Here is a 21,486-nt window from a genome sequence, read left to right as displayed (position 1 = left end):
AGAGGGATAGAGAATGGGAAAGCTATCGGGGGAGGGGGTGCGATATGGAGATTGGGTGGTGGGAATTGTGTGGAGTTGTACCCCTCCTACCTTATGGTTTTGTTAATTAATCCTTTCCTAAATAAAAAAAAAATTAATTAAAAAAATTAAAAAAAAAAAAAGACATCCAGGAGCTGTGAAGCCCTGGCAACAAGAAGAAAAATTAAAAAAAAAAAAAAGGGGGGGGGGAACAACAAGCCAGAAAAAAAAAAAAGTGTCCCCATAAAATAACTGCACCCTCCTAAGTAAGCCTCTACCCAACTCCCTCACCTACAACTTGTCAGTAATTTCTGAGTTTTACTGCTAAGAGTGGTGGTCCATCTAGTCCTTGGCACACTAGTGACTAAGCTCAGGAACAGGAAGACATGAGCCACATTGGCAAGATGTCCATCTCAGGTATGAGCTCCCTTCAGAATTTATAAATAAGGGGGAAACAGTCTTCCAATACTTAATTTAATACAAGGGGAAGAAAAGTATACCTGTCTGGGCAGTACCTGTTTGAGATACAACAGTTATGTAAAAGACTTGCATGCCTGAGGCTCTGAAGTCACAGGTTCAATCTTCCACATCACTGTTAGCCAGAGCTGTGCAATACTAGTAACAAAGAAAAGGAAAAAAAAAAAAAAGAAAGAAAGAAAAGATAGAAAAAAACTATACCTGTTCAGTGTGTCCCCGATGTCCTACAAGAGAAAGGAAAAGGGTAACGATGAGAAGTCATTCATAACATAAGTTCTCTTTTACAAATGTGTGTTAAAAACCTAATCTGGGTTGGGCTCTTGGGAAAAACCAAGGACACAAGAAACACAACTCACAATTAAGGAGCCAAAAATTCACACAGAGAAAATTGGGGTGGACACCATTTGTTATTCTAGTATTGTCTGTGTCCTGTGCTTATCACCCACTGGCCAATGATTTCCTCATTTCAGACTGATTAACTCAAGGATCCCATCCCTCTCTTGGATCATGACTGCCTACAGCTCACCTCTCTTTCTTCTGGCAGTGGTGCCAGGGCCTCACACACGTATTACTTCACTGCTTTGGGGGCCATTTTTCCTTAAAAATTTTTAAATATATTTATTCATTTCCCCTTTTGTTGTCCTTGTTTTTATTGTTGTTGTAGTTATGATTATTGTTGTTATTGATGCTGTTGGATAGGACAGAGAGAAATGGAGAGAGGAGGGAAAGACAGGAGGAGAGAAAGATAGACACCTGTAGACCTGCCTCACCACATTTGAAGTGACTCCCCTGCAGGTGGGGACCTGGGGGCTCAAACTGGGATCCTTACGCTGATCCTAGAGCTTCGCACCACGTGTGTTTAACCCACTATGCTACTGCCTGACTCCATCTTTTTTCTTTTCTTTTTAATTTGAGAAAGAGAAGCAGAAAGAGTAAGAGACCACAATAAGGGAGTCAGGCGGTAGCGCAGCGGGTTAAGCGCATGTGGCACAAAGCCCAAGAACTGGCGTAAGGATCCTGGTTTGAGCCCCCAGCTCCCCACCTGTAGGGGAGTCGCTTCACAGGTGGTAAAGAAGGTCTGCAGGTGTCTGTCTCTCCTCCTCTTTGTCTTCCTCTCCTCTCTCCATTTCTCTCTGTCCTATTGAACAATGACGACATCAGTAACAACAACAACAATAATAACTATAACAAGGGCAACAAAAGGAATAAATAAATATTAAAAAAAAAAACTTAAAAAAGAGACCATAATACTAAAGTTTCTTTCAATGCAGTGGGGGTTGCACTTAAACCTGGGTCATGCACATGTCAAAGCAGCACAAGCCCAAGTGGCCCTTGTTCTTTTTACTGGCCCTTATTGTTTTTATTTTAGATAGAAATGGGGAGTAAGGAGTGACACCATAGCATTGCTCCACTGTCCATGGAGCTTCTCCTATTGCCAAATACAGTGTTCCTACATGGGGCTGGGGCTCAAATCCAGAGTCCTATGCTAGGTAAAGCATGGGTCCAACTGGATGTGCCACAATATTCTTTCTTTGACTTTCAATTGTAAAATGATTTCAAGCACACAGAAAAACTGTCAGTACAAAGAGCTCCTGTATACTCTTCTCTCAAACTTACCAGACCTCTTTATAACTATGTATATTTCCAGAAAACAAATGCATTAAAAAAAAAATTGACTTGGGACCTCATACTTTATCCTTCTCTCACCTTCTGAACTGTAATCTAAGACAATCCTTATTTGAAGGCTCAAAAGTCTAAGACTTCGCTAAAGTCTGTTTTCTATTTTCATGCAAATTATCCATACCCTTGTTATTCTCTTTTTTTAAAATTATCTTTATTTCATATAGAGACAGAAATTGGGAGGGATGAGGGAGATAGGGAGAGATAGAGAGACACCTGCAGACCTGCTTCACCAGTCATGAAGCTTCCCCTGCAGGTGGGGACTGGGAGCTCAAACCCTGGTCTTTGTGCAGTATAGCATGCTGTAAACCAGGAGCACCACCACCCGGTCCCCCCCTCATTATTCTCCAATGTATCCATCTAACATTTTCTTTGTAAAATTAAGCAGATATATGTATTTTCCAACTCTTTTTCACACAAAAACTAGCATACAATATATATTTTGTACTCCCTTCTCCAACCCCTTGACACACTAGGTATTTATTATATGACAATACACTGAAGACCACTCTATTAGTTTATAGGCATCTATCTTGGTTTTTGTTATTTCATAGTATTCACTATATGTCTGGATTGTGTATATAACCAACTAAGCCAATGTTAAGAGTTAAGAAACAACTAGGTAGGCTGGTCCAAGTCTAAGTTGATGATCCTTCTACATCTCACTGTAGCCAAAAATGGTAGAACTTGAATTTAATCAGAAAGAAATGTCTGCTATCAACAAATAAAAGTACATTCCATAAAATAATCAATTTGTATTAAGCCAATGCCAATATCACAAAAGACGAACTGGGGGCTGGGTGGTGATCCACCTGGATGAGTGCAAACATTACATAAGAAAATTGTTGACGATTTAGAGAGACACATCATGATAATGAATGATTTTAGGTTACCTAAAAGTGGGGAGGGGACTGGTTGTAAAGAATATCACCAATCAGAATAAATGTTATATCAACCTTGAATCTAATGAATTTGATAACTATACCAAGGTTATAAAGAAATGTATTATTATTATTTATTATCTATTTTTGGAAATGTACAGAGGCACAGAGGGGCAAAGATGGCGACTATCAATAATGGTCTCTTGAATAGTCCTGGAAATAAAGATATTTATAATAATCTGATGAGTATTGGGCATGGGCAGCATAATGTTTATGCAAAGAGACTGTCATGCTTGCTCCTCCAAAGTCACAGGTTCAATCCTCCATACCACCATAAGCCAGTGCTGATCGTTACTCTGGTATGTATGTATATATTATACAAGAGTTTTTTTTTTTTTCAGGATTTTATTTATTCATGAGAAAGATAGGAGAGAGAAGGAACCAGACATCACTCAGGTAGGTGTGCTGCCAGGGATTGAACTCAGGGCCTCATGCTTTATCCACTGCACCACCTCCTGGACCACCAAGAATTCTCTGTAATATGTGTGCTCAACCAGGTGCACTACCACCTGGCCCCTAGAATTCTTAGTAGCTTTCCTGCGTATTTGAAAATTATTTTACAGCTGAAAGTCAAAGAAGGCAAGATGAACAAGAGGACAGTTATTGTTGAAGAAGGATGAGATGCTTGAGTTAGTAAATCTGAAATCATGTGGGTTCTTTCTCCAGAGCTGATACTTTCCTATCTTTTGCTTGGTGACAGCAGATAACCCCACTTCCCAATGATTTTTGAGAGCCTATGCCTTAAACATGAATTGCTTAACTACTTTGGGTACTTTCTTTTAAAAATATATTTATCTATTTATTTATTTTGGATAAAGACAGGGAAATTGAGAAGAAAGGGGGGAAAGATACAGAGAAAGGAAGAGAAAGAAAAGACCAGAACACTGCTATGTCTGGCTTATGGTGATATTAAGGATTGAACGTGGGACCTCAAAGCCTCAGCATGAGAATCTTTTGCATAACTACTATGCTATCTCCTCTACCCATTCTAATCCTTTTAAATTATTTTAAAATATATTTATTTACGAGAGAGAGAGAGAGAGAGAGTATGAGTGAGAAAGACAGAATGATCACAAATCAAAGCAGCATTCTTGTTTATATGATAATAGAAGTTGAATTTGGGGCTTTGTACTTGAGAGTCCAACACACCACCCACTATGCTACCTCCTGGCAGCACATTCATTTTATAAGAGACAAATGGAGCACTGCTATACCATTCAAGAATTTCTACTCATTTTTAAAATTTATTTTTATTTTTAAATTTTGGATAAAGTCAGAGAAAAATTAAAGAGGGAAGGAGGATATACAGACAGCTGTAGCATGGTTTCACTGCTTTTGAAGCTTTCCCCCTGCAAGTGGGGACTGGGGTTTGAACTGGGGTCTCAGCTCTACTAACTTTGTCTTTGTTGCTCTCATGTGATGCCAGGAATATAACACAAAACCTGAAGCATGCAAGAAAAAGCACTCTTTTGTTGTTGTTGTTGCCATTGTTGTTATTATTGTTGGCTAGGACAGAGAGGAATCGAGACAGGTGGGGAAGACAGAGATGGTGAGAGAAAGGTAGACACCTGTAGACCTGCTTCACCACCTGTGAAGCAACCCCCCCTAGAGGTGGCGAGCTGGGGGCTGGAACTGGGATCCTTACACTGGCCTTTGCATTATGCACCATGTGCGCTTAACCCACTGAGCTACCGCCCAGCCCCCTGCAATAGGCACTCTTTTATCCCCCCCTTTTGTTGCCCTTGATGTTTTTTTTTTGTTGTTGTTGTAGATATTATTGTTGCTGTTACTGATGTCGTTGTTGTTAGATAGGACAGAGAGAAATGGAGAGAGGTGGGGAAGACAGAGGGGAAGAGAAAGAAAGAAACTACAGACCTGCTTCACCGCCTTCACTCTTAATGTTGAGCCATCTCCTCAGGTCCCTATCATTTTTTTTTTTGGTATCTTTATTTCTTTATTGAATAGAACTAGCCAGAAATTGAGAGGAAGAGGGAGATAAAGAGGGCGAGAGACAGAGACACCTGTAGCACTGTTTCACCACTTGTGAAACTGTCCCCCTGCAGGTGGGGGACCAGGGGCTTGAACCTGGGTCCTTGCGCACTGTAACATGTGCGCTCAACCAAGTGAGCCACCCCCTGGTCCCTCCTATCATTTTTTAAAATGGCATTCACCTATGCCTCTGATTCTTAGCTGCTCACTATTTTTTCTTTGAAAATATTTATTTGTTAATAGGGGATAGAGGAGGAGGGGCGGGTAGGGAGTCAGCATTTCTCTAGGATGTGATGTGGCAGAGATCAAACTTGGGAACTCATGCTTCAGAACCTAGTGCTCTTCCACTGTACGGCCTCCTAGGTCTCATTTGTTCGTGTCTTTACTGTTTGATCTCAACAGAATATCAATTTCAGGAAAGTGTATTCTCTATTTATTCCTAGAGCAGTGCTTGGCACAAAGCAGACAATTTACATGAGCTGAATGAACAAATGACAGGCAAGACTGGCTCTATTGTCCCTTTATAACCGACATTAAGAAGGTTAAATCATATGACTGCAGGAGGTTTGAGCACTGGTCTTAGAAGCATGAGATCTTGAGTTCAAGCAAGACACTGCAGGTGCCAGCATGATGTTCTGGCTCTCTCTCCTCTACTGTTATTATGTGTTAAAAAAAAAAAAAAGTGAAACCATAGGATGGCTTGGGCTAACCACTCTTGCTCAAGTGTTTACTGTTTTGTGGTTGTGGTTTTAACATGTGTACATGTTAAAGTTACAGGCTACTGCAGAGGGATTTTTAATAGTATATGGTTTGGGGATCCAGGTGGTGGTACACCTGGTTGAGTGCACACATTACAGTGCACAAGGACCCAGGCTCACGCCCCTGGTCCCCACCTGCAGGGGGAAAGCTTCACAAATGGTGAAGCAGGGCTGCAGGTGTCTGTCTGTCCCTCTCCCTCTCTACCCCTTCCCTCTCAATTTCTCTCTGTCTCTATCCAATAATAATTAAAAAGTATATGGTTTGACTTGGGTCAAACCCCAAGTTATATGTTGAGCTAATGAGGTTATAAAGATAAAGAGAGGTTACGACTCTTGCTAGTAATCAGACCATTGTCAGTGTAGCATAGACCTGGTTTTTTTTTTGTTGCCTTTAAATAAAACAACTGATTGTTGCCAACTATCAAGTTTCTATGACACACTTTTCCTAACAGCCCCCAAAAGGTTTGGAAGGTCTTACTACTGCTTCAGAGTTAACTAAAGGGTAGGAAGAGAACTTCAGATACTACTTGATGAAGACAGAAGGGAGACTTATAGCAGGACATTCTGACTTTACCTGCAGAAGCTCCCTGGTGGGTTGTTGCTGTTTCTCTTCTAGCTGTGCAATCAGACTGCTGAGGTGGGTGATGTTGCAGGAAAACTGGGTGATGGCACCATTGATGCTGTTGTAGATGGCCAAATCCAGTTCCTCAAGGCGGGCCAGAAGGCGATACTCGTGCTCCTTCAAGGAGTGATAGAGTTGTTCAAACTCCCACACAATCTTCTCCCTTTCCATCTGGGTTAAGCTCTGTACAAATGATAAGAAGGGCCAGCGGTGAGATAATGAAAGGCTAATTTCTAAAATCTTTCATATTTCTTTGTTTTTTTTAAACTAAAGCACTGCTCAGCTCTGGCTATGTTGGTACAGGAGACTGAACCTGGGAATATGAAGCCTTAAGTATGAGAGTGTTTGCATAACCGTTCTGCTATCTACCCCTGCAGAATCTTTCATATTTTTTCCCCAACAACTCACCTCAATACCTATCAGTACGTATCATACACATATCAGTACACTAACTCAAGCTTAATTATTTACTTATTTTGCTCACTTGCTCCTTTGTTCAGTCTATAAGGACTGGGGATATGTGTATGTGCGTATATATATACATGTATATGTACATGCATGCACATATATAGGCTGAAAATTGAATTACGGCAGTGATAATTATGACAGTTTATGCCCTGAAGTGAAAGTCAGATTCATGCAATAAATAAAACAAATGGTGGTCCGGGAGGTGGTGCAGTGGATAAGGCATTGGACTCTCAAGCATGAGGTCCTGAGTTCAATCCCCAGCAGCACATGTATCAGAGTGATATCTGGTTCTTTCTCACTGTGCTCCTATCTTTCTCATTAGCAAATAAAATCTAAAATATATATATATATACACACTCTTAAAACAAAATATTTTCTTTTATTGAGGACCTCATGCTTGACAGTCTAGTTCCTTAGCCACTGCGTCACCTCCCGGACCATCTCTCTCTCTTTCTTAAAGACTTTATTATTATTTATTTATTTATTAATGAGAAAGAACCAGACATCAGTCTGGGACATGTGCAGCTGGGGATTGAAATTGGGACCTCATTCTTGAGAATCCAATGCTTTACTCACTGCACCACCTCCTGGACCACAATCTCTCCCTCTCTACCTCCCCCTACGATTTAGGTTTCTAGCTGTCTCTATCCAGTAATAAAAAGATAATAAAAAGTTAAAACAAATTTAAGAATAAATAAACAAAAACCTATCTTGCCTGGCACAAGAATCTTTTTTCAGCCAGAAGTCTGAAGAACTGATATAAGGAAGTGACATGCTCAAATGTGTTTGGTGGAAGATGGCTTGTACACTCAAGCATATTTTCTGTTTTAATATTTATTTACTTATTCCCTTTTGTTGTTGCTCTTGTTTTATTGTTGTAGTTATTGTTGTTGTTGGATAGGACAGAGAGAAATGGAGAGAGGAGGGGAAGACAGAGAGGGGGAGAGAAAGACAGACACCTGCAGACCTGCTTCACCACTTGTGAAGCCACTCCCCTGCAGGTGGGGAGCCTGGGGCTCGAACCGGTATCCTTCCGCTGGTCACTGCGCTTGGCGCCACGTGCGCTTACCCTGCTGCGCTGCCGCCCGACTCCCTCAAGCATATTTTCTATAAAAATCCTTGCATGGTCTCAGTAACCAGTTCCCAGAGGGCCTTCAGTAACTACTCTAACTTACAGGCTTTGTGCATGTTTCCCTCTTAGTGAAGATTTATTGCCCCAAATTGCTAGCCCTGCCAAGTGTGTTACCCAGGTTTGAACCTAGCCCCCAACCACACTGCAGGAAGCATTAGTGCTGTGGTCTCTTTCCTCCCTATCCCTATCTTAAATAACAAAAACAAAAACAGACAAACAAACAAAACAGGTGTTGAGCTCAACATCACTTGAGTGTAAGAACACAGGTTCACACTACAGTTCCTGACCAACAGGAGAGAAACTTCATGAGTTGTGAAGCAATGCTGCAGGTGACTCTTTCCCCACCTTCCTTTATTTTTAGTTTAATTATGTTAATGAGGGAGAGGAAGAAAGACCAGACTTGTGGTAGTGCTGAGGATTGGAAACAGGACCTTGGAGCCTCAGGCATGAAAGTTGTTTGCATAATCATTAAGTTATTTGCCCAACCCCCCCCAACTATCTAAAAAAAAAAAAAAGGGAGTTGGGCAGCGCAGAGGGCTAATCACAGGTGGCGCAAAGCACAAGGACCAGCATAAGGATCCCGGTTCAAACCTGGCTCCCCACCTGCAGGGGAGTCGCTTCACAGGCGGTGAAGCAGGTCTGCAGGTGTCTTTCTCTCCTCCTCTCTGTCCTCCCCTCCTCGCTCCATTTCTCTCTGTCCTATCCAACAACGACAACAACAATTACTACAACAGTAAAACAACAAGGGCAACAAAAGGGAATAAATAAATAAAATAAATATAAAACAAAAATTAAAAAAAAAAAAGGAGAAAGAGGGGGCTGGGCGGTAGCACAGTGGGTTAAGCACAAAGGGCAAGGGCTGGCTTAAGGGTCCTGGTTTGAGCCCCCGACTTTCTCCCACCTGCAGGGGGGTCGCTTCACAAGTAGTGAAGCAGGTCTGCATGTGTCTATCTTCTTATCTCCCTTTGTGTCTTCCCCTCTTCTCTCAATCCTATCCAACAACAACTCAGTGGCAACAACAACAATAATGACAACAACGGCAACAAAAAGGGAAATAATAGCCTCCAGGAGCAATGGATTCATAGTGCAGTCACTGAGTCCCAGTGATAACCCTGGAAGAAAAATAAATAAATAAATAAGTAAGTAAATAAATAAAAGGAGAAAGAAAGAAGGGGGTGCCAGTCAGGGTAGACAGCACAATGGCTACACAAATAGACTTTTATGCCTGAGGCGCCAAAGCCCCAGGTTCCAGAGCTGAGCAGTGCTCTGGTCTGTCTCCACTCTCTCTAGCTCTCATTAAAATAAATAAAATATTAAAAAAAGAAAGAAATGAAGCAGTGCTGTAGGTGTCTCTATTTCTCTCCCCCTATCTTTCCTGTCCCTCTCAGTTTCTATCCAAAATAATATATATATATATATATATATGTAATATAGAAGGATATTGAAAGAGAAAGGGGACATTAAAAGAAAAAAAAGGAAAAAAGAAAGGAGGGAAGATCACTAGGAGCAGGGGAAGAGCCCCAGTGATACTTCTGGTGTGGGGGGAATTTATTTCAATAAAACAAAATTTACCAACCCTTCTCTTCTGATCCCACATTCCATAGATAGGTCTCCCTTTAGAGCTTTGCTCTCAGACCTCTGGAGATGGTGCTATAAGTAGGGAAGTAAGTTTGGAAGCTTGAGGTGCAAAATTGAATCCCAGGAATCCCATGTGTCAGAGGGATATTGTGGTTCTTTATCTTGTGTTAAATAAATGAAGGGGTTGATGGTGGTGCACATGCTGCAATGCACAAAGACCCAGGTTCAAGCCCCTGGTTCTTACTTGCAAGGGGAAACTTCACAAGTGGTAAAGCAGTGCTACTGGTGTCTCTCTCTCTTATTATTATCATTTTTAAATTTATGCACATAAGAAAGATAGGAGGAGAGAGAGAAAGAAATAGACATCACTCTGGTACATGTGCTGCCAGGGACTGAACTTAGGACCTCACGCTTTAACCTCACTGTGCCACCTTCTGGACCACTCCCTCTCTTACTTTCTATTACCTTCCCTCTTGATTTGTCTGGGTTTACCCAATAAATAAATAAGTCTTAAAAGAAAGGGAGTCGAGTGGTAGCATAGCAGGTTAAGCTCAGTTGGCGCAAAGTGCAAGGACCCGCATAAGGATCCTGGTTTGAGTCCCTGGCTCCCCACTTGCAGGGGAGTTGCTTGACAAGTGGTGATACAGGTCTGCAGGTGTCTATCTTTCTCTCCCCCTCTCTGTCTTCCCCTCCTCCATTTCTCTCTGTCCTATTCAACAACTACAACAATAAAACAACAAGGGCAACAAAAGGGAATAAATTTAAAAAATTTTAAAAAGAAAGAAAAAAGTTATGTTCTAAACAAGGGCCAGTAAATTCCCTTTGCTTATTACCTCCTGGAGTGAAGTTTTATTGGAACAAAGTCTCATTCATTAACATTATTTTTGATTGCTCTGAGCTCCAACAGAACAAAGTAGTTGTGACAGAGGTGATATAGTCTCTAGTATCACCTCTTCCCAAAATTATTTAACAGGCCCTTCACAGAAAGTTTGTTGACTGCCAGTCTTAATCTCAACCTCTCCCTGACAAACCATCCCTCTAATCACCCTTTTGAAGTACTCACTGTACAACTTTGTAATACTATCAACCAACTCTTCATATACTTGCAACTCCCTTCAGCTGTATAAGTCTTTGAAAGACACATATTATACAACATAGCCTTAAAAATAGAAAATTACCCAAGTCCAGAAGAATGACTTTCCTCTATCCTGTGTTGGCCAGGGGTAACAGAACAGTGTGTGATGTCTCAGTAATCCCTATAGTGTTGTTTCCTTGCTCAAACTTAGGAGGCAATAACCACCATCCCAGAAATTCTCTCTCTAAAAAAAAAAAAAAAAAATTAAAACCTTTATTTATTGGATCGAGTGTCAGAAATTGAGGGGCTGGATGGTGTCGCACCTGGTTGAGTGTACATGTTACAGTGCTCAAGGATGCAGGTTCAAGCCCCCGGTCCCTACCTGTAGGGGGAAAGCTCTTGATTTCTGTCTCTATCCAATAAATAAAGATAAAAACAGTACTATCTATTAAAAAAAGAAGAGAGACAGAGACACCTGCAGCACTGCTTCACCACTTGCAAAGCTTTCCCTCAGCACATAGGGACCAAAGGCTCAAATTAGCATCCTTAGGCACTGTAACTCAAATGTGCACTCAACCAGGTGCACAACTACCCGGCCCTCCCCAGGAATTCTCAATAACATTTTATTATTTTTTAAAATTATTTTATTATCTTTATTTATTGGATAGAGACAGCCAGAAATTGAGAGGAGGAGGGGACATAAGAGAGGAGAGAGACAGAAAGACACCTGCAAACCTGCTTCACCTCTTGTTAAGCTTTCCCCCTGCAGGTGGGGACTGGGGGCTCAAACCTGGGTCCTTGTGCACTGTAGTATGTGCGCTCAACCAGGTACACCACCTGGCCCCTCAATAAAATTTTACTACACACAAGAAAAATTAAAATTTAAAGAGACAAAAAAAAAAAAAAAAAAGGTGCTATCAGCATATAAGAGGGACAATTCTGCCTGGCATGGGACTCTTACATCACAGAATCTGTATATACCTGCCTCACCCTCCCTAATCACTAAGACAAACCAAAAAAATACTCTTATACTAATGGAGAAGAGATGGTAGTACTAGCTTCGCTGAAGAACCACTAGGTAGGTCCAATTTACCCACTCCACAGATGAGGAAACTGAGGTCCAGAGAGGCTATACCAGTTTCACCATCTATAAAACTGGCTAGTGTCAGTCTAGAAGTGTATCAAGTACCCTAATTCTTTTTTTTTATATTTATTTATTCCTTTTTGTTGCCCTTGTTTTATTGTTGTACTTATTATTGTTATTATTATGTCATCGTTGTTGGATAGGACAGAGAAATGGAGAAAGGAGGGGAAGACAGAGAGGAGTAGAGAAAGATAGATACCTGAAGGCCTGCTTCACTGCCTGTGAAGCGACTCCCCAAGTACCCTAATTCTTAGCCAAGGACTGTGTTCCCACTTTGGAAATCCTCCCAGAGAAATGTGTACTCTATAACAATATTAATCTGAGTCCACCCAGGTTCAGTGAGAAAACTCTCCAACCATCAGACCTATTTTCAAGCAAGGGTAGCTGAGATCCGCAGGTTATCATGGGAAAAAAAAAGTTTCCCATTCAGATGTCCTTTATTTCATCACAGCCAGGGATGAGAGAATATAGTACAGAATGGTGCCAGACATTACTAGTACAGAGTTTGCTTTTTAGATATAAATGCTTTAATGAGAGAGGATTTATGATATTTTATTTATTGTTCAAAAAAGAAATTTAAACACTTAAGTGGTAGATACAGAAACGCGTCTACTTTGTGGCCTTTTCTTTTTTCCCCCTAAAGGAAAGCCCCCACGTCTACCAATCACAGAACTGAAGCATTATCTAGAAAGAGACCTGACTGGACAAAGTGCAGGGAAATAGCATCAGCCTCAAAAGAGAGGGAACTCCAAAGATGCTTACCAAGAGTTCAGCTCTTGCCTGCTCCCCCTGTGCCCGCCGCCTCTTCTTTAAGTCTTTCACTCTTTTTAGGTGGTCCAGCTGGTTCTGGATTTGCTCCTGAGAAGACAAAACGATTAGAACTCAGCATCAGCAGGGCTAGCCTGTTCGGCACATAGGCAATTCACACTTCTGATGCCAAGTCCTTGGACCACCCTGCCATCACCAGAAGACAGATGGTCACCACACCTCTGTGACAATTTGTGTGTATCAAGAAGGAAGCATAGTGGAGAGGTGATGGACTAGGGTACTTGAAGTTAAGCTGCAGCTCTTCCACAGAGGCATGAAAATGACTGTATTTCTCAAGTGTGACAAAGACATACCACCATCTCCCCAACCTCCTAGAGGTTTCTAACTACTGTAAAATACTACAGTTGAAAGCACCATCCAGGTTATGTGGTTAATTGTGCACGAGTATACTTGCATTTAAATATTTACGTAGGGTTGGGGAGACAGCATAATGGTTATGCAAAAGACTTTCAATTCTGAGGCTCTTATAGGTGCCAGGTTCAATCTCCAGCACATTAAGCCAGAGCTGAGTAGTGTTTTCGTCTTTCTCTGTAACTCTCTTTAAAATTTTTTTAAAATAAAAATGTACGTAACTGTATATGTATTCCTGCGGCCCTTCAGTTTATACACAGCATCATGCACTCTCCTTGGATGCTGTCTTATACTTAGTTGTGTTTAGGCGTGCGAGTCGTCTCACCCTACATTTCACCAAGGGCTCCACACGATTCCATTTCACTTACTCTTCTAAATAACCCTACTGTCTCCTAGAAATCTGAGTGGTTCAAAGACACCCTCAAGTTTGTAATTACAGCGCTCATTTGCTTTCCGTGATTTTCTAGGGCTGCAAGGAGCACGGGGCATTGCTGGGGAAAATGCTTAGGCTAAGTGATGGGTCTCTGCCTGAGGTGTGCATCGCCAGCCAGGGTCCGAGGGTGTTTGGTCTAAGATCACCTGGGAGTATCGACCAGTGTACGAGTGTCTCTGCGTCTCTGAATCCTGTAAAGGTGTCAGTGACTTCACATACATCTGTTCTACCGTCAAGGAGGGTCTCCAAGGGCCTTCTTTCTACTTTAAGTGCGTGTGTACCGGCAAACATAGGGAAGCTGAGGACAAGAGGGTTGTGGGGGAGGAGACTTTTTGGCTTTCTCACCAGCTACAGGTTTTCCTCCAAAATCCGAGGGCCGGGGCTCTGGAGCGGCCAGAGAGGAAATGACGGCTGCGAACCCCACGTCCGGCTCAGCCATTTTCTAGGCGGAAAGGAGGCAGCAGCCCCCTCGGCGCTCGCGTCCCTTTGTCCGCCCCGCCCGCCCCGCGCGCCGGGCCCTCACCTTGAAGCCCTCCACCGCCTCCTCGAGCGGCAGCACGCTGTGGCCGCGGTGCTCGCGGGAGCGGTCGCACACCACGCAAATGGGCATCTGGTCCTCCTCGCAGTAGAGCTTCAGCGGCTCGCGGTGCTTCTCGCACACGCCCATCTCGCCGCCGGGCCCCGACGGCCGCTCGGTACGCAGCTGCTTCACCAGCTGGGTCACGTTGGCCAGGTGCCGGTTGGGCCGCATGTGGCGCTGCGGGAAGGTCTCCCGGCACTGCGGGCACGACACGTTGGTCTCCGCCGCGCCCCAGCAGCGGGCCAAGCAGGCGCAACAGATGTTGTGGCCGCAGTCGAGCATCATGGGCTCGACAAAGTACTGCAGGCACACGGGGCAAGTGGTCTCCTGCTGGAGGCACTCAGCCACGCTCCCGGAGGCCATGGCGCGGGCCCGCAGGGGAGCACGGACATGGGCCCCCGGCGCCCGGCTCTGCGCCGAGCACAACTCGACCGCGCGCCCTCCGGGGTCGCGGCGGGGACGGGGCCGGGCGGCCGGAGGGCGGCGCCTCGCGGGCCCAGAGCCCTGAAGTACCCGCGCGCTGGAACCTTCGAGGGGGTGGGCCGCACCCGGCGCGGCAGCCCAGGGCACAGCGACCGCGGGGGTCCTGAGGCCCCACTTGAGCTCGGTAGCCGCTTGAGGGGTGTCACTAAGGGCGCGCCGCGGGCCCGGCCCACAGGACCCGGCGCTCAGCGCGCGAGACAACGTGGCCGCGTCCGAACGGATCCCAACCGCGGCGTAGACCCCACCCCAGCGCCAGCGGAAGGGGCGGGGCTTGGCGCGGGCCTAGCGCGGCGCCTCTGGATTTCGCCGCCTCGGGCGCTGGACTTGTTCCTGCGGGACGGCGCTGGGCAGATGGCGTCACCGGCTCTTATCGCCGACTGGGGGGCGCCCTCCCCGCGCGCGGCGGGCTCGCTGCTGGCCCAGTCTCCTCAAGCCTGGACCTGAAGCCCGAGCCTTTTGTTGGGTTTCTTGTCTGGCGCTGAGGCGTCAGCTCCAGGAAAAGAAAAGCCGGCTTTGTGTTGATCTGAGAACAGACATCTGGCCTCCTGAGGCGGGAGGACTGGGGGTAGTAGCCCACCCCTAACTCTCGGTCTGTGAGGAGCTTTATAAAACAACTCCATTGACGCGCACTTAACAAATTTTGTTTTGAAAAAGACAGACTTGCTCACAGAGGGCATCGTATCTTGAGACCTGAAATCAAGTCAGACAAATCCATTTCTGCAGCTTTCTTTCTAGGCATAAGCAAGTTAGATTACTTTTCTGTTTCTCCACTGGTTGAATGAAGATAATTATGCTGCAGCAAGGAGGAAGGTTTTATTGTGCCTTTTGCGTCTTAATGTTTATCACTGGCCTGTTCAGGGCAGGGAAGATAGCATAATGGTTATGCAAACAGATTGTTTTGCCTGAGGCTCCAAAATCCCAGGTTCAATCCCCCATACCACTATAACCCAGAATTGAGCAGTGCTCTGATGTTCCTCTCTGTCTCTCTCCCTCTGCATCTCTCTCAAAAATAAATGAAATTTTACTCAGGCAGAAGTTGAAAAACAAGATCAGAAACGAAAACACAAGTAGAAACCGAAATGGAATTGGCATATCGCACCAAAGTAAAAGACTCTGGGGTGGGAGTGGGTGGGTGGGGAGAATACAGGTCCATGAAGGATGATAAATGACATAGTGGGGGTTGTATTGTTAAATGGGAAACTGGGGAATGTTATGCATGTACAAACTATTGTATTTACTGTTGAATGTAAAACATTAATTCTCCAATAAAGAAATTAAATAAATAAATAAAAATTTTAAAGTGCCTATTTATGAATATGGGACCAGGACCTAAAAATCCTCCCTTTGCCTTAAGGTTGTCAGTGCTCTCTTGTCTCTGTCACATTCGCAAGGCCCCAGTTCCTCAAAGGATAAACAAATAGATAAGTAAATACTCAGTGTGTTATTAATAGTTAAAGGACTCCTCAGCCCTAACTCCCCAACCTGGATAAAGCCCACAGACAGAGAGGATCCAGCCAGGTTATGGCATATATCAGATTTTTATCTGCAGTGGTGACTGTGAATGTCCAGTTCCTAAGGGTACAACCTATGGCCAGTTTATTCATCCTGATGTTAACTAGCTGGCATTTGCGGGAAGCCTTCAGTTGTTGATCGCTCTACACACGACTATGAGGCTCTGTGAGTCCTAAATTTTTACTGGATTGGTGAGGGAGAGGCAAAGGTAACTTATCCCAAATGTGTAAGTTCTCCCTCAATTTTTTTTGTTTGTTTTGTTTTATGGTAGTCACTCCACTCATTGTCCAACATTACACACTTTTGAGATTAAGAGTGTTTTTTGTTTGTTTGCTTACAAGAGCAACAGGTGGAAATAGAAAATACTTCAGATGAGTCAGGGCAGACACAAAATGTCTAGTTTCCAGGCTTTACCATACAATTGATTCCCTTTGCCTAGTTCAGCTGTGCCCCTTCCTTTCTGGTCACCACTACTTTATTCTCCTAGTCTAAGAGTTTATTTTCTTATGTTGATATATTTTAGTTGTTTTAGTTTTTTACATTTATTTATTCCCTTTTGTTGCCCTTTTTTGTTTCATTGTTGTAGTTATTCTTGTGGTCGTCGTTGTTGGATAAGACAGAAATAGAGAGAGGAGGGGAAGACGGAAAGGGGGGAGAGAGACATCTGCAGACCTGCTTGTGAAGCAACGCCCCTGCAGGTGGGGAGCCTGGGGCTCGAACCAGGATTTTTCAGCCGGTCCTTGCGCTTTGAGCCACGTGCGCTATATTTACTTTATTGTATTGAGGTGCCAGGGCATTTTGCAGAGCCACTATGCTATCCTCCTTGCGTGTGTGTGTGTGTGTGTGTGTGTGTGTGTGTGTGTGACATTTCTAGTATTATTTATTTATTATTGCATAGAGACAGAGAAATTGGGAAGGGAAGGGAATATAGAGAGGGAAAGCGACAGCGGTAGGACCTGCAGCACTACTTGACCACTTGCGAAGCTTCATTCCCCTCCCCATCCCTGCAAGGTAGGGGTCAGGGGCTTGAGTCAGGGTCCTTGCACACTGTAATGTGTGAGTTTAGGTGCGCCACTGCCTGCCTCCCCCCCACCCCATTTCTAGTATTTTAATAAAAACGTTTCTCATCTTGTGCTCATGGTATTGTGATTTCTATGAGGTTATAGTTGGTCTGCTTTCACTTTGTCTTCATAATGACATTTTAGAGAAAATTGAATTTGTCCTTTAGACAACCGAAAAAGGGGAGGTGGAAGAAGATAAAAAATAAACTCGTCAATAACATATTTTAAGGTATCTGTAAGCATCCTTTATATTTGTGCCCTGGGAGATGGCACAATGAATCTCTCGAAACTTTACATCAGGCTCAACCTGACGCTGTTGACTGGCTACGGAAGAAGGGCAAACGCTAGAAGAAGAAGATCAAGTCTTGAACTCTCAAGCCTTTGGGGGAGTTGGGGTGGAAAGAGAGGTTGAGCTAGCAGAAAGTTGGAATTCTTTTTTTTTTTTAATATTTTATTTTATTTATTTATTCCCTTTTGTTGCCCTTGTTGTTTTATTGTTGTAGTTATTGTTGTTGTCGTCGTTGTTGGATAGGACAGAGAGAAATGGAGAGAGGAGGGGAAGACAGAGAGGAGGAGAGAGAGAGAGACACCTGCACACCTGCTTCACCGCCTGTGAAGTGACCCCCTGCAGGTGGGGAGCCGGGTTCGAACCGGGATCCTTATGCCGGTCCTTGTGCTTAGCGCCACCTGCGCTTAACCCGCTGCACTACAGCCCGACTCCCGAAAGTTGGAATTCTAACACCCCCCCCCCCCAAAAAAAAAAAAAACACTTTGTAAATTAAATCAGAATTCCCTATTTTACTAAGAAGTCTCAGTTATTTTGTAAGGATTTACACTCACATTTCTGAAATAAATTCTAAATTACAGAAAGTGAAAGAAGATAACTTATAGGTACTGTAAAGTCAAAGTTTATACTTTGGGAGAAAGACCTAATCCATGTGTCAGGATGGCCGAGTGGTCTAAGGCGCCAGACTCAAGTGTTGACTTCCTCGAAGTAGGGGATTCTGGTCTCCCGATGGAGGCGTGGGTTCGAATCCCACTTCTGACATGCATTTTTCCCCCCCTCTAACTTGTTTTCCACTTTAACTTTAATGACAAATTCTCAGTAGTTTGTGTCCGCCCTTTTTCGTTTGGGTTACTGCTTAATAATAGATCAGGCAGGTTTGGTGTGTGTGTTAGGATGGTTGAGTGGTCTAAGGCGCCAGACTCAAGCGTTGACTTGCTCATAGTAGGGGATTCTGGTCTCGCGATGGAGACCTGGGTTTGACTCTCACTTCAGACATGTGTTTCCCTACCACCCCCAACTTGTTTTACACTTTAACTTAAATGACAAATTCTCAGTAGTTTGTGTCCACCTTTTTGTGTTTGGGTTACTGCTTAATAACAGATCAGGCAGGCTTGGCTTCCGTGTCAGGATGGCCGAGTGGTCTAAGGCGCCAGACTCAAGCGTTGACTTCCCCATAGTAGAGGATTCTGGTCTCCGAATGGAGGCGTGGGTTCGAATCCCACTTCTGACACGTCAGTTTTTCCTCCTCTCATAACTTGTTTTCCATCCTTACTGAAATGACGGACTCTCAATAAAACGTGTTCTCTTCCTATTCCGTTTTGGTTACTTTTTAGCCATGGGTCAGGTTTGGCTAGGCACTCTGGTATGTTCGTTAGTAAGATTCCATAAAAACACGTTAACTGAATGCACATGAACCCGAGGAATTCCTTGGAGAAAAATTAGATAATTGGAACAGACAAGTCAAACACACAGTCATTTATAAGACTTGAGCTCACAGGGCAATGAGATTTTATGTGTGTCTTTGCTCACTACTCCAGACAGTTAAAATTCACACCGCTAAATTTTAGTAGTTGGTGATGTTTATATTGCCTTGACAGAGTTTTAAAGCAAAACAAACCAGGCTATGTAAGGTTCCACCGAGATTTGAACTCGGATCGCTGGATTCAGAGTCCAGAGTGCTAACCATTACACCATGGAACCAACCCGCTGAAGTGCTTGCCTTTTGATACCTCTTTCCCTGTGTCTGTTAACATTAATCCAGATGCAACTGAAAATGAAATGCCACGTTGAGCGAAAGTTCTGCCTTTTCTCCCTGATTTAAAAACAAAACAAAACAAAACTTTATTTGGTCATTAAGTATTTTTAATGGAATAAAAATAAGTGTTTTTTAAATGGAATACCTACGCATTTCTCAGTCTCAGGGTGATGGGTAGGTACATCAAACATGGATGGGAGGTGTGTGGGAGAGGACATTGCCTGAGTTTCCACTTCACTTTCTCAGCCTTCTTTCCCTACATGTCAGGGCAGGGTATGTCATGATCCAAAAATGTTGTTACCTCGAGGTTTCTTTGTGCTTTCTGCTCAGCATTAATCGTGGACTTGAAATTTTAAAGTCTCTCCTCACACAAAAATGCTTTAAGCGCAGGACCAGGCTTCATACCTCTTTGAAACCCCAAGGTCTGCTAACATAGCAGGACCGTAATGGACTCGTGATCTTACCTAAAACTGCTGACCTCAGGTTCTTCCTGGCGCCACTGTATACCTTGCTTACTTCACAAACAGGAAAGATATTTTATGTTTTTATTCATGGAAACTTACCACCGATTTTTATTTAGTTTTCATGATGTGGGAAAGCAAGAGAAATAAGTTTCTGCATCTGACGAAACTTTTGATGTATTTGGGGAAACATTACACAGAATTGTAAGTGCTAATATAGTTGAGTAAATGAGACTATAGAGCATACCTAGTGCACACAGACAAAAATGTCTAGTTAGAAGACAGTAGCAAAGAGAAAAAGCTGCAAGGAGAGCGCACCGAGTTGAGGGATGTTTCTTGCCCTCAACACATTACATTTTTCTTTTCTGTATTTATACGGTAGGACCTTAAGAAAAATCATTTATGAATTTCCTTATTTAATTTATGAATGAAATAGTCACACAGCATAACAACTAAAATAGAAGTGTTTAATGTAAAATTTATAATCTTTCCTTTTCTGTTCTCTGATAATGTGATCAGTGGGAATATTATGAAATGAGTCCTTTTGTATAATCTTCTACAACAGTATTTGGAAATAGCCTTTATTCTGGCAACAATAAATCTAACATGTAATTCATCACTCAATCTCATTAGGTTATCTTGTGGGGAATTTGACATCTAACCATACATCTAATCTTCGCTGTAGCGTTAGGGCAGAGATCTGAATACTGTCTGTGGGAGGAATTCCCTACATCTTCTAAGATCTGCTCTACTGGTGCTTGAAAAGAAAAATTCTGGCAGCGGTGGGATTCGAACCCACGCCCCCGAAGAGACTGGAGCCTTAATCCAGCGCCTTAGACCGCTCGGCCACGCTACCCTTTGAGTGCCCCCGCTCTTCTGAACTTCTCCCAACTTGAATGTCGACCCTTTTGGTTCTTTTCTTCCAGTTCTCTGGCAAAGTGCCTTTCCCACTCCCAACATGGCCCCCAGCCCCCTGAGTCGCTGCTTCTTGCTCTCTTACTTTGAACTCCGCAGGTGGTTCTGGAGTGGCTTTTGTCCGTTTAGTCACCAACACGGGAAAAACGGGCCGTGAAGAACTAGGGTTCCAATGCACGCTGTTGGGTCCCAGGAAATAAGCTCGGACGTGGGGAATGAGTCTGTCTGGGGGTGGTCGTTCTGAGATCCCAGCAGCCAGGGAGAAGCGAAGGGAGAGAGAGCACCACGGGCCCTTCCAGCCCCTGCTCTCCCCTCTCCCTCTTTCAACTCCAGCGACTCAACACTTAGCGGATTTCCGAGTGCTTTTTAGTCTTGTTTGCCGTGTAGAAAATGGCCTGTCTCCACAGACCCTGCTCATCAAAAGGAACAGAACTTCTGAAAAGTCCCGGCTCAGTTGTTCATTCAGTTCTTACATTTTCTACAGAAAAGTCTCGTGCTTTGTTCTGTATAGTTATATGAACTTTGAGTATTTTAATGTATAAAAGCTTCCTCTTATTTTAAAACACCGGGGCTGAAAAAAAGACAATCGTTCCTTCAGCATTATTGGTAAATGTTTCTTGCAGCGCCGAGAACCAACTGCCTCCTTAGCGCAGTAGGCAGCGCGTCAGTCTCATAATCTGAAGGTCCTGAGTTCGAACCTCAGAGGGGGCAATGGTTCCTTTTATCGCGAAAAGTAACGATATAATATTCAATTTAGAACTTTTATTTTTTCCCCCTGTTGAAAAGCGTGCACTGTTGTTATTTCTTAATTTAATATTTTAATGTTTTAATTCAATTGTTTCCTATAAGGCTGAAAGCAAGAAAAAAAAAAACGGAAGGAATCCCACCCGTAGGGCGCAAAGCTTCACAAATGATACAGTATTATTTCAGGTGTCTTT

General features: G+C 43.5%; 1 protein-coding gene and 5 non-coding genes across 7 annotated transcripts in view; 3 read left to right on the top strand and 3 right to left on the bottom strand.

Annotated features, from left to right (window-relative positions):
* The window catches only part of TRIM27 (tripartite motif containing 27), a 28,516-nt gene extending 13,721 nt beyond the window's left edge, over window positions 1–14,795 (bottom strand). Inside the window, exons 1-4 of one of the 2 annotated variants that reach the window (XM_007538640.3) lie at window positions 14,018–14,795; window positions 12,645–12,740; window positions 6,438–6,668; window positions 697–719 (exon numbers count right to left, since the gene is read on the bottom strand). In XM_007538640.3, the coding sequence (XP_007538702.1) occupies window positions 697–719; window positions 6,438–6,668; window positions 12,645–12,740; window positions 14,018–14,437 (770 nt within the window). In that variant the 5' untranslated portion in view covers window positions 14,438–14,795. The remainder of the gene's footprint in view (window positions 1–696; window positions 720–6,437; window positions 6,669–12,644; window positions 12,741–14,017) is intronic. The other variant, XM_016195045.2, reaches the window with a different exon arrangement.
* A 3,275-nt stretch (window positions 14,796–18,070) lies between these two features.
* On the top strand, window positions 18,071–18,178 carry TRNAL-CAA (transfer RNA leucine (anticodon CAA)). The gene is made up of 2 exons: window positions 18,071–18,108; window positions 18,133–18,178. It is a non-coding gene; the product is annotated as a tRNA-Leu (tRNA).
* Window positions 18,179–18,539: 361 nt separating this feature from the next.
* On the top strand, window positions 18,540–18,647 carry TRNAL-CAA (transfer RNA leucine (anticodon CAA)). The gene is made up of 2 exons: window positions 18,540–18,577; window positions 18,602–18,647. It is a non-coding gene; the product is annotated as a tRNA-Leu (tRNA).
* Window positions 18,648–19,045: 398 nt separating this feature from the next.
* TRNAQ-CUG (transfer RNA glutamine (anticodon CUG)) lies at window positions 19,046–19,117 on the bottom strand. Its single transcript has one exon. It is a non-coding gene; the product is annotated as a tRNA-Gln (tRNA).
* Window positions 19,118–20,407: 1,290 nt separating this feature from the next.
* Window positions 20,408–20,489, bottom strand: TRNAL-AAG (transfer RNA leucine (anticodon AAG)). Its single transcript has one exon. It is a non-coding gene; the product is annotated as a tRNA-Leu (tRNA).
* A 697-nt stretch (window positions 20,490–21,186) lies between these two features.
* On the top strand, window positions 21,187–21,259 carry TRNAM-CAU (transfer RNA methionine (anticodon CAU)). The gene has a single exon. It is a non-coding gene; the product is annotated as a tRNA-Met (tRNA).
* The last annotated feature ends 227 nt before the right edge of the window (window positions 21,260–21,486 follow it).

This window comes from Erinaceus europaeus, chromosome 4 (assembly GCF_950295315.1).
Source record: "Erinaceus europaeus chromosome 4, mEriEur2.1, whole genome shotgun sequence".
NCBI lineage: Eukaryota > Metazoa > Chordata > Mammalia > Eulipotyphla > Erinaceidae > Erinaceus > Erinaceus europaeus.
This window is presented reverse-complemented; position numbering and strand designations above follow the sequence as displayed.